Genomic DNA, 15,660 nt, shown 5'->3' with positions numbered 1-15,660 from the left:
TATGTTTCAGGGAATGACTTCAGAAATGACAGATTAGCATTAGAAGTATTCTGAGAGAGCATCTCACACAACCTCACCGCCCTTTGGTTAGAGACAGGAAAGCCACTTTACCAAAGTGATAACAGCTAGATAATAATGGCATTTAGAGCACTTTTGATGTGCTAAGGACATTTTAAAGGCTTGAACTCAGCTAGGTACGATGGATCACAATTATAATCCTAACACTCTGGGAGGCTGAGGCGGGTAAATTGCTTGAGCTCAGGAGTTCAACACCAGCCTGAGCAAGAGTGAGACCCCAAAACAGAAAAACTAGCTAGGCATTGTGGCAGGCACCTGTAGTCCCAGCTCCTTGGGAGGCTGAGGCAAGAGGATCATTGAGCCCAGGAGTTTGAGGTTGCTGTGAACTATGATGTGAAGGCACCCTAGCCTGGGGCAACAGTGAGACTGTCTTTTAAAAAAAAAAGAAAAAGCTTGAACTCAATCCTTGCAACTCTGAGGTAGGTGTTATCATCCTTGTTCCACAGATGAAGAAATTGAGTACAGGAAAGTCAAGTGCCTGTCCCAAGGTCTCCTAGATAGTAAGGAGGAGCCTGAGAGCGGAGCTAGGGCCTGCTCCTGGGTTTTTGGCTTATAGCTGGAGGGTGTGTGTGTGTGTGTGGGGGGGGGTTCTTGCTCCTCTATCACCAGAGGCAGCCTTCCAGGTATAGCTCCAGCCGCCACTTACCACAACAGGAGGTCACCATAGTTTTTCCCAGCCTTCTCCAGGCTGGCAGGAGCTGTCTCCAGACTGCTGGATTTGTCCTTCCTCCCCCAGGGCCCAGCTTCAGCTGCACTGGCAGGAAACAGGCTTCCTGCAGCCCGGACTTCCTCCCAGAGGTGAAGGGGCCACTGCAGCTCTGGCCTCGGCCTCAGGATAACTCTGCTCTCCCACCATCTGTCTCAGGAACTCAGGGCTGCTGCTCACCTTGTTAGGTGGGCAGTGGGGTATGCCTCCCTGCCCTCCCATTCCTTCAGGATCACTCAGAGAGACTGAGGAGGTCAGTTTTACAGGGCCACAGAGCCCTCTAGGAGTGAAGCTTTCACCAGGTTCTGAGATGCCACAGCTGAAGTGGCCCAGGCCCCACCTCACACGTCGGGACCCAGGTCTCATGGCCCTCAAGCTGCTCCTGCCCTGCTGTGTGTGCGTTGGCAGAGAGCAGGGTGGAGGTCTGGTGGGAGTGCGTGTTGGGGTGTGTGTGGGGTGGTTTCTTCTGAGTCACATACAAATCGGTTGTGCTGAGACACTGCATTCCTGCTGGCTGGGCTTCCTGTTTCCAGATGCATTCTTGCCCCAGAGTCACCACAGAGACTGCTTGGAATCCTGCCCCACATTCTCCAAATTCAGGGCCATCAGAAGGCTGCCTCCCCTTCACCTCCCTACCCTTTCACCTTGGAGGGAGGAAAACACCTGCCAGCATGGGGGCTGGCATGGCTGGGGAGGTGGGTGGGTGTCACATCCTCCTGAACTTGCACTAGGCATTCCCTGCCAGGCCCAGCACTCTCGGTTTCCCTCTCTGCCTGTGAGAAGTAGAAGGGGGACAGAGGGCAGCCAGGTGACCCATGGCTAGCAGGGAAGGCTGGGACCTAAGCATCAAGCCTTTGAGACATGGGCTTGGTCTCATTCTGCCCTCTATCTTACCAAGTCATAACATCTGATAGTTCGGGGTTCTCTGACCAAGGTTCCTGAGGATGGTGTTTGAGGGCAGGAAGTAGCAGGGAGCAGAGAGCTGAGTAAACCGTCTTCCCTCTCCCAGTTAAAAGCCACTTTCCTCCCAGGGGTTCAGGCTCCAGCCCCTCCCCCAGAGGCCCAGGTGCAATTCTGCACGTCCCCAGTTCCCTTATCGGCCTCCAGGGGATTTAGGTCCCGCTGGGATTTTTCCAGCCCTGCCCCCTCTCTCCGGAGTAGGAAGCTTTCTTAGAGGCCATCAGCCTGTCGGGTCACCAAGCTGTCTCCCTGCTTGGGCTCCTTTAAGGATGCAGAGAGGGTGGTGGAATCCCATGTCCAACGAGAGTAGGGGGGGGTAAGGGGGTGGGGACAGGGAAGAATTTACACTTTGGCCCAGTTTCGGGTTGCTTCTCTGTCCTGGCTCACGTCTCCCCAGGCCGGGAACACCCACCGGCCCCCCAGCTTTAGGACACCCAGGACGAGGCGTGGACGGCAGGGGTTCAGAGGTGGCCGGGGACACGCAAGTGCCCTGTAGTTGCAGTAAAGGTTTTCCCGCCGGGCAGGAATCGAGGCCCCTTTCATCGCGCCAGGCTCCAGAGAGATTTGCCCAAGCCGCTGAGAACCCGCGCTCTTCCCACAGTCCCACGTGGGGCTGTTTCCTTCCGGGCTCCGTCCTGTCCCCCCACCACCCCACCCCCGGCCCCCGCGCTTCACTCCCCGGCTCCAGGCGGCTGCAGGAAGACAGCCCCGGCCTGTGGACTGGGGTAGGGGGACGGAGCGCCCCGAGCCCGCAGCGGATCCGTGCCCTTATTCTCGTCCCACCAGGACTGGGGACACCTGGGGTGGCGGGACACGGGTGGTCGGCTACCAGAGGTGGCCGCGCGCCCGTGTACCTTCGCCCCTCCTTCCCCTTCCCACTCCGCCCCCAGCCGGGAGTGTCCCCGGGCCGCGCCCAGCTGGGTGCGGACTCGCGCGCTGAGCTGCCCCAGCGGCGGGGGACCGGCCAGGAGCGCCGGGCGGGCTGCGGCGGGAGCGGGCCATGCTGGGCCGGCGGCGCGTCTTCGCCGTGGACGGCCGGGGTGAGTCGCCTGCCCCTCCGTCGGCCAGAACCCTCTGTCCCGGAGCCGCCTTACCACGCCCGGCCCGGCGCACCTGCGGGCCTTGCCCACCACCCTTTAGGGGCCGAGTCATTAGGCTGGGGTCGCCTGGCACGTTGGAGACTCTCTGGGCTTTGGCGTTAAACCAGCCACCGCTTCCGTCCTTCTTCCTACGGGTCCCCTTCCCTGTCATCCCCTGCCGCGAGGCTGCCAGCTTCGGGGCGGCGGAGAGAGCATCTGACTCCGCTGCTTGCGCCCTCCGTGCGGTGCCCCCAGTCCAGCGGGCAGGCGGGCGGTACAGGGTGCCTCCTAGCCTCCTGGCCGGCTTCCTTGCCCAGAGGGGCCCAGGTTGGCATCCAGCCCTTGCTGGGTGAGCTCAGGTTCTGCACCCAGGCCACAAGAGGACCTGGCACAGAGTTGGTAAGGAGGGGGTGCTTCATGCCCCCCTCCTCCTTTCACTTAAATTGCTCCTCTTAAACTCTGCAAAATTTTCACTATTTCTCACTTCAAAGAACAAAAGCCAGGCGACGACGCCGGTGCCCAGTGGGTAGGGCGCCAGCCCCATATATGGCGGGTTCAAGTCCGGCCCCAGCCAAACTGCACCAAAAAATAGCCGGACGTTGTGGCAGGCGCCTGTAGTCCCAGCTACTTGGGAGGCTGAGGCAAGAAACTCGCCTAAGCCCAGGAGTTGGAGGTTACCGAGAGCTATGTGACGCCACAGCACTCTACAGAGGGCGATAAAGTGAGACTCTATCTCTACCAAAAAAAAAAAAAAAAAAAAGAAGAACAAAAGCCCAACATAGGCATAGATGTTTTGATCACTGTCACCCAAGCTCTCTGCTTCTCGCCTGCTGATGTTCTGGGGCAGGAGAGCAGAGTGGTCCCCAGGCTTCTGTCTTTGTGTCCTTCCCTCCTCCCTGAGGCTAGGAACCAGCCTACTCCCCTGGGAGAGCAGCTGAGGAGGCTGTGGCCCCCCTTGTAACGTGGAGGTCGTAGCTGACCCTAGTGGGGGCAGCACAGGGCACACTGGCTGTCTCAGGAGCTGAGAGAGTAAACTGCTAGGACTTCTGTGGCAAGAAGTGACCTCATTCAGCACTTCCCAAACAGCTGGGCCCTCTGTGGGCCAGGCTGTGGCTGTCCTTTCTTCCCTAACTCCTTCCAGGAGGCTCCTCCTGGGAAGTGCTGCCAGCTGCCAGGAATGCTGGGGGCGTTGGGGGCGTTCTGCTCAGCCTGACACTGACTCTTCTTGCAGATGGGGCTGTCCAGGGCCTGGCACGTGGCTGTGTGGTGCCTGGAGTCACCAGCACCTACAGACGCATCCCGGATGTTGCTCCTGAGTGCTCATCAGACTCCTGGCAGTGGGGTGGTGAGCTAAGAAGTGTCGGCAGGCAGGTGCCACTTCTCAAACTGGCCTCCCGGGACTCAGGAGTAGAGATGGCAGTTGGGGACAGCCTCCTGGCCACTTTACCAGGCCTTTCTCAGGACTCTCTGGACTTTGAGCCCCTGGGGAGCCCTGAGCTCCCCACCCAGCAAGGTCGGTTCTTGGCCAGCCACAAACTGGAGCAGATGCTGGAGCGGTCACACCGGCTCCCCACAGGGCCAGCCAGCTTGTCAGGACGCCGCAGCCCCTTCCAGCCACCAAGCAAGCCTGAGTGTGAAGTTCCCCTTTATGGAGCAGGGAAACAAGAGTCCAGTGAGGTACACGTAGATGGCGAGGCCAGCCTGGAAGCGACAGAGGTGGTGAGTGCCAGTTCTCAGCCTGGGGACTAGTGCGGCAAGAGACTGTCCACCCCCCAGCCTGAGCCAGCCCTCCCTGGAGCTCTCTCGGGGTGGGGCATCCTTGCCTCTAATTGGCAGTTGTATCACAGCTCCTTGTCTCACCCTGCTCTCCAAGAGGAGGTAGGCAGCCACAGGTCAGCTGTCAGGGTGAGGCTTCCTCCCACTTTGCCCCGTCTGCTGGCTGAGCACAGCCCAGCACCCTTGGCTGGGGTGGAAATCTGCTTGTGTTTGGGAGTCTCCCCTACCTGCCGTGTCCCACAGGTGGAGGGCCCGGGGCCTGAAGCCTGGACCTGCCTCCCAGGGCAGGGTCTTCGATACCTCGAGCACCTGTGCCTGGTGCTGGAGCAGATGGCAAGGCTCCAGCAGCTCTACCTGCAGCTGCAGTCCCAGAGGCCCCCTGGGGTGAGTGTGGGTCTGGGGGCTTCCAGGCCATCCAGTGAGGGAGGCAGAGAAGGGGCAGGAACCCTGGCACCATGGCTGCCCTCTAGTCAGGCCCTGATTGCCCTGTCTTCCCTGTGCACAGGACCCTGAAGAGGAGGAGTTGGCTGTGGCCCCTTCACCTTCACCCTCACAAACCTCCAGCAATCAGGTGCAGAGGCCATGGGAACTACGAAGCCAGACAGAGGAGTCAGGTGAGGGACATTTGTGTCTCCCCCTGTGTCCTGCTTGCCTCATCTGCCCACCCAGGGTCCCACCAGCAGACCCTCTACCCCACCCCCCAGCCATAGCTTGATGGAGTGGCTTCCTGGCCCTGGGTAACCTGACTCTTTTTCTGAAGGGACAAAGGCAGCTTCACCCCCCAAAGTGGGGATGCCCAACACTAGTCATCCCAAGTTGGCAGAGGCCCCAGTGGAGCCAACTCATAACTTTCCATGCTCCCAGGGACACAAGGTAGGGATGGGTATACATGGGGCAGGTGGTAGGGTGTGCTTTGGTGGGGTGGGGTTGGTGGGAACGTAGGTGCACCCTGTAAGCCAGAAACCCTGGGAAAAAGACAGGACTGATTCCTGCTTGGAGCAGGTGATTTGATCTGGCTGTGGTGACAGGTGTCTTTGGGAGCTTGGTTGGGGCTATGTGTGTGGGGAGGGCTCTGTGGTGATCCCTCATCTTCTGCTCAGCAGGATGTCTCCCACTGGGACAAAGTCAAGGTCCTACTCAACCGAATCCGCTGGAGGAGCCATCAACAGCCTGAGCCCCCTGCCCCTCCTGGTAGTTCTGGCCTCTGGTGAGTCGTGTACCCAGCCCAGCCTGGGGCAGGGAGAGGAAACTGATGATAAACCAAAATGCTGAGACTGTCCTGCTACTTGTCATTTTTGTCTGTAGAAAATTTGAGAGACAGGCTTGGTGCCTGTGGCTCAAGTGGCTAAGGCGCCAGCCACATACACCTGAGTTGGCAGGTTCGAATCCAGCCCGGGCCCACCAAACAACAATGACGGCTACAACCAAAAAATAGCTGGGTGTTGTGGCGGGCACCTGTAGTCTCAGCTACTTGAGAGGCAGAGGCGGGAGAATTGCTTGAACCCAGGAGTCGGAGGTTGCTGTGAGCTGTGATGCCACGGCACTCTACCCAGGGAGACAGCTTGAGGCTCTGTCTCAAAAAAAAGAAAAGAAAATTTGAGAGACAGAAAGTCTTGGAAGGGGTTCTGGACAAAAGGGAAAATAGTTAAAATACCCCTTTTACAGATGAGAAGGTGGGCTCTGGGTAGAGTTGGGGGAAGCTGCTTTCCCAAAGCCACACAGTAAGTCACGATGGGAGTAGAGTGTGGGAAATCTCTCACAGCTCAGCAAGCCCTCACCACTCAACGCTGGAATTTAGGGCCCCTCCCTGGGTTCACAGGGGCAGCAAAATGAAGGCACAGTCAAAAGATTCCACAGTGGGTGCAGTGCATCATGCCTCTGCTTGTCCTGAATAATTCTCCAGGGGGAAGAAGCAGCAACTCATTAATATCCCCTGGCTCCCCACAGCAGACAAATGATCTCTCAACCTTGGGGCCATTGTTACCTTCATTTCTTCCTTCTAGCTCAATGTCTCCTGTCCTGTCCTTTTCTACAGGATTGAGCCCAGGAACCACCTCCCTGATAGGCCTCAGAGCTGCATCCACCGGAAAACCTTTATGCCATCATTAGTGGTTAAGAAGCAACGAGCAAAAAACCTTTCTGTATGCTGAGACTTCTCGATGCAGCAGGTGACCCTGGGTGGAGGGGACTTGCTGTAAAGTCTTCCTCTCCCTTTGTCCTCTTGCTGCTTCTCCTCAGTGCCAGGAAAAGCCACTGACACTTGCCCTTCTCTCTGGAGTTCAAGGACAGGATCTTTCTCCTCACAACAGATCGGCAGAGAAGGCCTGGTTCCCTGAGAGGCCCCAAGATCTGGCAGCTCCAGGGCTCCTCTTTGCCAGAATCTCTGGGCCTAGACAATGTGAACTAACTTATCAGGCATCCATAGCATGTATTTGGCATGGTCTAGGCCCAGTACATTGCAGACGGGTATTTATGAACAATGAGATGTATCTCTCTATGGGACTGTCAGTGTTGTGAACTTTTAGATCCAATCATCTCTGGAATCATGCACCCAAATGTTGGTCTTTTGCATGAGGTAATTGCCAAAGGATGGAAGTGACCTCTGTTCCACAGTGGGCTGTTCCTGAACTTCCTCCTCATGGCCACGCTGGCAGCCCTGGGGATAGAGGATGGTGCTGCGTTGACTGCCTCTGCATGGAGTTTTGCCCCCACTGGAGCAGAACCCCTGGAAGACTGTGCCAGGAATGGGGAAGATTGGGGACAACATTCGGAACAGCAGAGTAACCTTCAAAGTCTGTCCTCAGCTGCTCTGCTCCATACTAACTTGTACATGTCAGAACTGAAACCAGAAGCTCATACCACTTTTTAGGCTTGACAAAGTCCCACCTTTCCTGAGCCACAGCTTCCCATATGGAATAATGATTTTGCCTTACCTACCTCACAGGCTTGTTATGAGGATGGAATGAGATTAAACTGCCTCAAAGTCCTCTGTGAATGTTAAATGAACAGGAAAGGGGAGGGCATGGGTGCTAGCAAGGGGCTGGACTTGAGGGTTGATGGGTTGGCCAGAGGATAAAGCAGACTGGGATTGCTAATGGGGACTAAAGTGGCCAATTTTCTGGCAAGATTTTGAGTAAGCCACTTCATCAAGTTCTCCTAGGTTTCATATTTGAGAGTTAGGGCATTGGCTCCCGCCCTGGCTCACCCCCAGAGCTGCTGTGGGGGTGTGGTCCAAGGAAGGGCAGAGTGCTAGGGTTGGGGGTCATTGGCTTAAGACACAGGAATGTCTCCTAAAATGGCCACCGCTCAGCCATCCTCCTCCTCCTGTCAGCAGAATCTGGTTCTCTTGCTGCTGCTTTCTTGGAGTTGTCAGAGTGAGGCTAGGATGGAAGGCAGTGAGTGCTCCCTTGTATTTTGGGGTCCAGCTCTACTACCTTGGAACTAGGAACCAATATTCTGATGCCTACTCTTCTAGGCAGACACTGAAGTAAGTGCACCATGAGGCGCGGCTTCTTAACGCGCATCCGATCCGGGAAGGCGCACTTCCGTTCCCCAGTTGCAGCGGGATGGCAGGCCGGCGTGGGGGAAGGGAGAGGTCGGTGGAAACGAGGGAGGGACCATATCCGGGAGAGTGGCAGCTTCCGACCAGTGGTCGCGCTTCCGGAGAGGTGCTTCCGGTGGCGGCGACAGTAGCGGCTGTGGTGGTTCCGGGTGTCTTTGTCCCCCCGGTGTCGCGGCCCTGGCCCGCAGGTGGGTAGGGCCCCCCCTGCTGCCCGTCCGCCCCGCCACCCCTCCGCCCTGCCCCGGCCGAGGGGCTGCGAGGGCCCGGCGGCCGAGATGCGCTGGGCGCAGAAGGGGCCGAGCCCCCCACGGCTGCAGGTCCGGTCTCCCTGGCAACGGCCTCGGCCCTGGGGGCGGGCGGAGGAGGGGAGACCGCGCGCCTTCGTCCTCCCCCGGTGGACTCTCCGCGGCCGGGCCGGGACACCCGCCACCGCGCCTGCCGAGGCCGGAGCGGCGGGCCCCGGAGCGTGGGAGCGGGAGGGCGGGCGAGCAGCCCATTTCGCCGCGGGCCGGCCTGGGAGCCGCCGTCCCGCCAGCCGGTCGGGGAAACAACGGCCCGGGCTTCCGGGGAGAGGGCCCTCGTCGGCTCCTCGCCCGCACCGGCCTCCATTTTTCGGGCCCTGCGTGGACGGTTTCGGCGGATGTTTTTAAATGAATGAATGTCACTGGGGCTCTTTCCAGCCCTCCACCCACCACCTGCTCCGGGGGTGGTGTGGCATCGTGAGAAGAGCGCTAAGTTGTTGAGAGACCTGGGTGTGAGTCCCAGTCTTGTCACTAACTAGTTACGAGGCCCCCGGCAGGTGTCTTGATCTCTCTGAGCTTCAGTTGCCTTGTCTGTAAAATGCTGTGACAGTATCACCCACCTCTAGGTTATCGTGAGGGCAAACTGGAAATAATGTAATTTCTCCCTTTATTTACTGCTCCCTTCACATTCTCTCCGTCCATTGCCTGCGTTCAAGTCTCGGTATCCACCTCTCTGCTTTCCTCAAGATTCTAAGTTCCTTCAGATTCTCCCCCTTTCTGGGGGTAGACAGAAATTTTCCACATAAGCTGTTAACATGTTTCTTTTTTGGATTGAAGGTTTTTCCAAGACTCTGAAAGAGGACAGCATTCCCAATGTCCCAGTTTAAGCGCCAGCGGCTCAACCCACTTCCAGGGGGACGCAACTTCTCAGGTGATTACTTTTCTCCCTCCTTGGCCTCATACTGGGAGGTAGTTTTCAAACATTGGCTTTCGGGGTTTTTTTGGTGGAGAGCAGTTTGCTGCTGGTGTTTCTTAGGAAAACAGGAGTTGCCCACTGTGGTTACCAGCGGAGCCCCGTGGAGAAACTGGTGGGAGCTTTGCACTCGGGTTCGCTGTGTCCTCTAGCTGACTTTTGTACTTAAGGTGGCACGTCCAGTTCTTGGAGATTGCTTCTCTATCTCCACAGGCGCAGCTTCCACATCTCTTCTGGGCCCTCCTCCTGGTCTGCTCACTCCTCCTGTGGCCACAGACCTGTCCCAAAATGCTAGGCACCTTCAGGTAGGTTGGGCGTCCTATGTAGTGAATTTCAGCTCTTGGGACTACCCAGCATGCATGGATGCCTGATAAGCTTTCGTTTTTACATTATCGTGTTTGTTATTCCTGGGGGTGACTAGACACCTCTTAGACTAGAGAGTCTTAATTTCTGGCTCTAGGGAGATCTTTGGGGTACTTCTACAAATTAAAGAACTAGAAATCTTCTAAAAGAAGATTGTGAGTCAAGAATCAACTGTCCCCCACTCCAGAGATGGATTCTGTCTACTGTGTACACATGCTTCACTCTACGTGCGTCGTGATGCAGTGCACTGAGCTGAAGCAGGGACAGGAATGAGACCCTAGTGGCAGAGGGAGGTTTTGCCCAGGTTGTTCCCTGTACCTCTAACCCGCCCTCTCCCTTTACAGGGTGGGGAGAAGCAGCGTGTCTTCACTGGCATTGTTACCAGTTTGCACGACTACTTTGGGGTGGTCGATGAAGAGGTCTTTTTCCAGCTGAGGTAGGCTCGAGGCTGGTCTCCTACCGGAAATGCTTATTAGATTCAGTTCTGTCACCATGCTGGTGGTCCCCCTGACCCCCGAAGCCATTGCTTTGCTGTTTTTATGGATGGTGTGAGAAATCTTGATGGAGATTCTCATAGGGGCAGTCAGGGTGGCTTGGCCAGGGTCCTTCTTCTGATGGGCCTCCTGGCTTGTGTGCTGGCAGTGTGGTGAAGGGCCGGCTGCCCCAGCTGGGTGAGAAGGTGCTGGTGAAGGCTGCATACAACCCAGGCCAGGCAGTGCCCTGGAATGCTGTCAAGGTGCAAACGCTCTCCAACCAGGTATTCACCTTTCTTTAGCATGCGCATTGGAAAGGGGTGGGAAGGAAGCCCTGCACCCTGACAGCTGGTCAAGAACCTTCTTTTGTCGAGGGGGTGGGACTGCATCTTTCCAAGGTAGTGGAAAGATCCCCTGAATGCATGGGATCCCCTGAATTTCCTGGCTACTGTCCTACAGCCCCTACTGAAGTCCCCAGCACCTCCCCTTCTGCATGTGGCAGCCCTGGGCCAGAAGCAAGGGATCCTGGGAGCTCAGCCTCAGTTGATCTTCCAGCCTCACCGGATTCCCCCACTCTTTCCTCAGAAGCGTGAGTACTAGTGGCATGGCACTAGGATGTGGCTTTATGGGATACTCTTTTTTTTTTTTCCTGCAATTTTTGGCTGGAGCTGGGTTTGAACCTGCCACCTCCAACATATGGGGCTGGCACCCTACTCCTTTGAGCTATAGGCGTCGCCCCTTTATGGGATACTCTTAATGAATGTGTTTATAACTTTCAGGTTACTTCTGTGCACTGGAAGAAAGGGAGGGGGAAGCTGGACAGGCTTTTTAGGGTTTTAAAGTCACTAGCCATTCCCTCTTTGCAGCTCTGAGTCTCTTCCAAACATCCCACACGCTTCACCTGAGCCACCTGAACAGATTTCCTGCTCGGGGCCCTCATGGACGATTGGATCAGGGCCGAAGGTAAGAAGATGATTAAGCAGAAAAGACGTTTTATTTTACTTACCTTTAGGAGCAGTGTCCCTTTTTTGGCCACCTATTGACACTAATATTCTCTTTCTACAGCTAGATTCTAGTTATACACTGATTTAGCAAGCGGGGGTTTGATATTGTTTGTCCTCAAAATGTCATGCTGAGATACTTTAAATATATAATTTTTATTTCTGGTCTCTAAGGTTGAGATACCAGGAAATGAAAGTCAAGAAAATAGTAACATGGCTCAGTGCCTATAGCTCAGTCGCTAGGGCACCAGCCACTTAGACCAGAGCTGGCAGGTTTGAATCCAGCCCAGGCCTGCCAGACAACGACGACGACAACAACAACAACAACAACAAAAATAAACAAACAAAAAATAGCTGGGTGTTGTGGCGGGCACCTGTAGTCCTAGCTACTTGGGAGGCTGAGGCAAGAGAATTGCTTAAGCTCAAGAGTTTGAGGTTGCTGTGAGCTGTGATGCTAGGGCATTATACCCAGGGCAACAGCTTGAGACTCTATCTCAAAAAAAAAAAAAAAAAAAAAAAGAACATAGTAACATGTCCAAAAGTAACATAGTATGTTTTAGTTACTAGTATCAAATGCATTTCTTTATATACAATGTATACATAAGTTCAAGTTAGAATGTGTATGTTGCACCGTGTACAGAAATTCAAGAGTTTTGCCTTGGATTTGCAGATAGCTTTCTGCAAGAGTAAGCAAGGATGATTTGAGCCTTCGAGGATCATTCTAGGTGGTCCTCTCTTGTCTGTGACCACTGGGGACTTTGGGAACAGACTGTCTATCCCCTGTCCAGTTCACATGTTCTTTCTGAATCTGAGTGTTTCTACCTCATTCTGGTTCTATCTTCATTTTAACTTTTTTTTTTTTTTCTCTTTTGAGCCAGAGTCTCACTATGTCACCCTCGGTAGAGTGCTATGGCATCACAGCTCACAACAACCTCAAACTCTTGGGCTTAAGCAATTCTCTTCCCTCAGCCTCCCAAGTAGCTGGGACTACAGGCACCTGCCACAAGTCCCAGCTATTTTTGTTGTAGTTGTTGCAGTTGTCACCATTGTTGTAGCTGGCCCCAGGCCAGGTTTGAACCTGCTAGCCTGGGTGTATGTGGCTGGCATCCTACCCACTGATCTGTGGGTGCTGCCCCTTCATTTTAACTTTTTATAATGGAAAGTTTCAATGTATGCAAAGTAGACAGGATGGTGTGAAGAGCCCTCATGATGCTCATCACCCAGCTTTAACAAGTATCATCATCTACCATTCGTTCCTTTCTCTTCCTTCCTCTACACACTGCCTTGATTTTTCTTTTAAAGATGAAATTTATGTAGATTGAAATGCATAAGTCTGAACTGGAAAATTTTGACAAATGGAAAATCCCTCGTAAATCTCACCCCTATTAAGAATTAAAACATTCTGGGGTGGTGCCTGTGGCTCAAAGGAGTAGGGTGCTGGCCCCATATGCTGGAGGTGGCCGGTTCAAACCCAGCCCCGGCCAAAAATAAAACAAAAAACAAAAAAAGAATTAGAACATTGTATCACTCCAAAAAGTTCCCTCCTGTTGTCTTTCTTTTTTGAAATGAGAGCTGTGCATAGAAGAAAACACCCTCATTCCAAATGTCATTGGCAAGAACTGACAACGCGAACCAATGGAAACATTTCAAAGCAGCATGGAGTAACTCAGAGAAGTTGTTTAGGCAAAGTGATAGACTAGTCTCTGTGCTCAAGCTAGCATTTGTCCCTTGGGGCAGGTCATTGTGAATTCTACGAGGGGGAAGTTTGTTTAGGATTTCCTCTACTTGAAATCCTATGTCCCGTTCTCAAGTCACAGGTGTGTGTTTTTGCATGCACCCAAACCTCTTGTCCTGTGCATCTTCCTGATCTTCAGTTTCCAAGGACTCTCCCTCGCGTGCTCTGTGAATTTCTTAGAGGTTCTATCACATGATCAAAGCCTTCAGAGATAATGTAGCCTGGTTGGAAATCAATGACTGTTATGCACTTTGTGCTTTAGGTTCAAATTCAGGCTGTGAAGTCAGCTGCATTTATTTGATTGCCCTGGCTGTGCTGAGCCCTGTGCGAGGCCATAATGCTTCCATGTCATCGCTTCCAGAGAAAGGAAGTCGTACAAGTTGAGCTTCTCAAATCAGAAAATCTAGAATCTGAAACTTGCTAAGCACTGACAAGATGCTCAAAGGAAATGCTCATCGGAGCATTTCAGATTTCAGGTGTTCCGATTTTGCATACTCATCCATCCCGTAAGGACAATGCAAATATTGCAAAATCCAAAAAAATCTGAAATCTAAAATGCTTCTGATTCTAAGCATTTCAGAAGAGGGCCAGTCAATCTGTGCTATCACCAGGAGGGAGATGTTACCTGCTCCTGGCAGTTCATAGTAACAGGAGAAAACTGGCCACTGAGTCAGCAAGGTTCAGTGGAACACACAGTTTAACTAGAGATTGACATCATTTACTGAAGAGTTCCCTTCAGTCACAGGTGAGCTGAAGAGACTTGTCAAATGACTTTGGAACGGGTCTTCTGTTAACATGGAAGCACTGACATCCTATCAGGTGAAATGAGAAGGCCACTTTTGGAAGGAGATTCTTGTGATAGGAAAGTGACCCAGGCAAATAGAAAAGAATAAAAGTTTCATGTGAAATCTGTAAGCTTAGTCACTGCTGTGTAATGTAGGGAAAGGACCCCAGCTGTCCTACAAGGAAGAGCAGAAGCCTAGTAAATACAGTCAGTTCGGTCACTGACTGAAGGTCAGTGTGGGGGAGACGGCACGCATTTTATTCCTCTCCTGCCAAATAGGGATTTTTCTCTCTACTATTTTTATTCACTGTACCCATAACGTAGTTATCCTATAACACTATAGGAAGTGATTTCTTGCTGTGTGTGTAGTAGTAGATGTTATGTAAAATTAAAACATAAAAATGTATAGTTTTGCCTCTTTTAAAGACAACTTGAAAAGGAAAAATTTCTCTAGTTTTTAGCTGTATGTCTGCATACTTTCTGCAGTTTCACCTTAGAGTGCAAATTACTTCTGTGATCTGTAACTGATTTCCACGTTGCAGCATAATCCTCATGACTGCTTTAGTGGCTTCAGGACTGTTTTTACCTACTGTGGAAATCTGGGCATTGCTGGGTATACACAGATGGGGTTTACTTCTCAGTTGATGCTGCTTGGTACTTTTCTGCTATGTATAACCTTTCTTCTCCTTTTGAATTAACTTTCTTGGGATAAATTTTCAAGAGTGGAATTATTGGAGTAAAGGGTTTGAGTATATTTATGATTTTAATGTGTTCTGATAAGGTTTGTTACTAGAACTGTGTCTTCTAAGAAAGTTTACTTCATAGACCCACAGCATGGTACCATGTATATGTCTCTTGTTAAAAGAAAAATTAATTGGGGGCAGCGCCTGAGGCTCAGTGAGTGGGGCGCTGGCCCCACATAGTGAGGGTGACGGGTTTGAACCTGGTCCCAGCCAAACTGCAACAAAAAATAGCTGGGCGTTGTGGTGGGTGCCTGTAGTCCTAGCTATTCGGGAGGCTGAGGCAAGAGAATTGCCTAAGCCCAAGAGCTGGAGGTTGCTGTGAGCTGTGACACCACAGCACTCTACCGAGGGCGACAGTGAGACTCTGTTTGTAAAAAAAAGACAAGAAAAGAAAAGAAAAGAAAAATTCAGTTTTTTTCTTATTTAAAAAAAACTACTTGATAACCATGGATGATTTATAAAGTTCAGAAAAATAGAAGGAAATAATTCATAAGTTTTATCAGTCACAGGCATCTATCATTAATATTTTATTTCTTTATAGTCTTCTAAAGCTTTTTTACACTGTTGAGGCCCACTGTGTACATGGTGTTGCATATAGCTTTTTGCTTAACATATGAATGTTTTTCTACGTTACTAAAGGAGTTTGAATGTCCAGTTTACTGTCTTTGTAACATGCTGTCACATGGCTGTTAGCATGGCTTCTTTACCCATTTCTTAAATGCTGGGGATTCAGGTTGTTTCTAGTTCTTTTCTTTTTAGACCAGTCTTAACAATGTGGTTTCTTGCTTTTGGTAATGGATCAACCTCCAGTGATGACTATGACTCCAAGAAACGCAAACAGCGGGCCGGCGGAGAGCCTTGGGGTGCTAAGAAGCCAAGGCACGACCTGCCTCCCTACCGCGTCCATCTCACTCCCTACACTGTGGACAGGTGAGTGGCAAGGCTGAGGTGGGACTGAGACTTGTGGCTGCTGATAGCAGGTTCACGTGTAGGTGACACATAGTGATGTGGTACATGCAAGCACAAACAATTGTTCTTACAGTCTTTTTTTGTTTTTTGAGACAGAGTCTCACTATGTCGCCCTTGGTAGAGTGCCTTGGAGTCATAGCTCACAGCAACCTCAAACTCTAGGGCTTAAGTGATTCTCTTGCTTCAGCCTCCCAAGTAGCTGGGACTACAGGCGCC

At 52.5% G+C, this 15,660-nt stretch overlaps 2 protein-coding genes across 4 annotated transcripts in view; both read left to right on the top strand.

The window, feature by feature from the left end:
- Positions 1-3,955: 3,955 nt before the first annotated feature.
- CUNH8orf58 (chromosome unknown C8orf58 homolog) lies at positions 3,956-7,567 on the top strand. Of its 2 annotated transcripts, XM_023515531.1 has the most exons (7): positions 4,137-4,542; positions 4,843-4,983; positions 5,105-5,213; positions 5,360-5,472; positions 5,703-5,806; positions 6,635-6,767; positions 6,884-7,567. In XM_023515531.1, exons 1-6 carry the CDS (start codon positions 4,237-4,239, stop codon positions 6,747-6,749), a joined length of 888 nt encoding a protein of 295 aa, XP_023371299.1. In that variant the 5' UTR covers positions 4,137-4,236; the 3' UTR covers positions 6,750-6,767; positions 6,884-7,567. The 2 variants fall into 2 exon arrangements, with proteins under 2 accessions (XP_023371300.1, XP_023371299.1); XM_023515532.1 differs by lacking the exon at positions 6,884-7,567 and having other exon boundaries at positions 3,956-4,542; positions 6,635-6,843.
- Positions 7,568-8,138: 571 nt separating this feature from the next.
- CCAR2 (cell cycle and apoptosis regulator 2) overlaps positions 8,139-15,660 on the top strand; it is a 15,393-nt gene continuing 7,871 nt past the window's right edge. The window contains exons 1-8 of one of the 2 annotated variants that reach the window (XM_003793972.3): positions 8,139-8,349; positions 9,241-9,334; positions 9,590-9,681; positions 10,084-10,175; positions 10,382-10,496; positions 10,672-10,801; positions 11,079-11,175; positions 15,286-15,405. In XM_003793972.3, the coding sequence (XP_003794020.1) occupies positions 9,277-9,334; positions 9,590-9,681; positions 10,084-10,175; positions 10,382-10,496; positions 10,672-10,801; positions 11,079-11,175; positions 15,286-15,405 (704 nt within the window). In that variant the 5' untranslated portion in view covers positions 8,139-8,349; positions 9,241-9,276. The remainder of the gene's footprint in view (positions 8,350-9,240; positions 9,335-9,589; positions 9,682-10,083; positions 10,176-10,381; positions 10,497-10,671; positions 10,802-11,078; positions 11,176-15,285; positions 15,406-15,660) is intronic. The other variant, XM_023515530.1, reaches the window with a different exon arrangement.

This window comes from Otolemur garnettii, unplaced genomic scaffold (genome assembly GCF_000181295.1).
Source record: "Otolemur garnettii isolate 467f Iridium unplaced genomic scaffold, OtoGar3 scaffold00074, whole genome shotgun sequence".
In the NCBI taxonomy this organism is placed as follows: Eukaryota; Metazoa; Chordata; class Mammalia; order Primates; family Galagidae; genus Otolemur; species Otolemur garnettii.
Note: the sequence above shows the minus strand (reverse complement) of the source record. Positions and strands in the feature narration are given on the sequence as shown.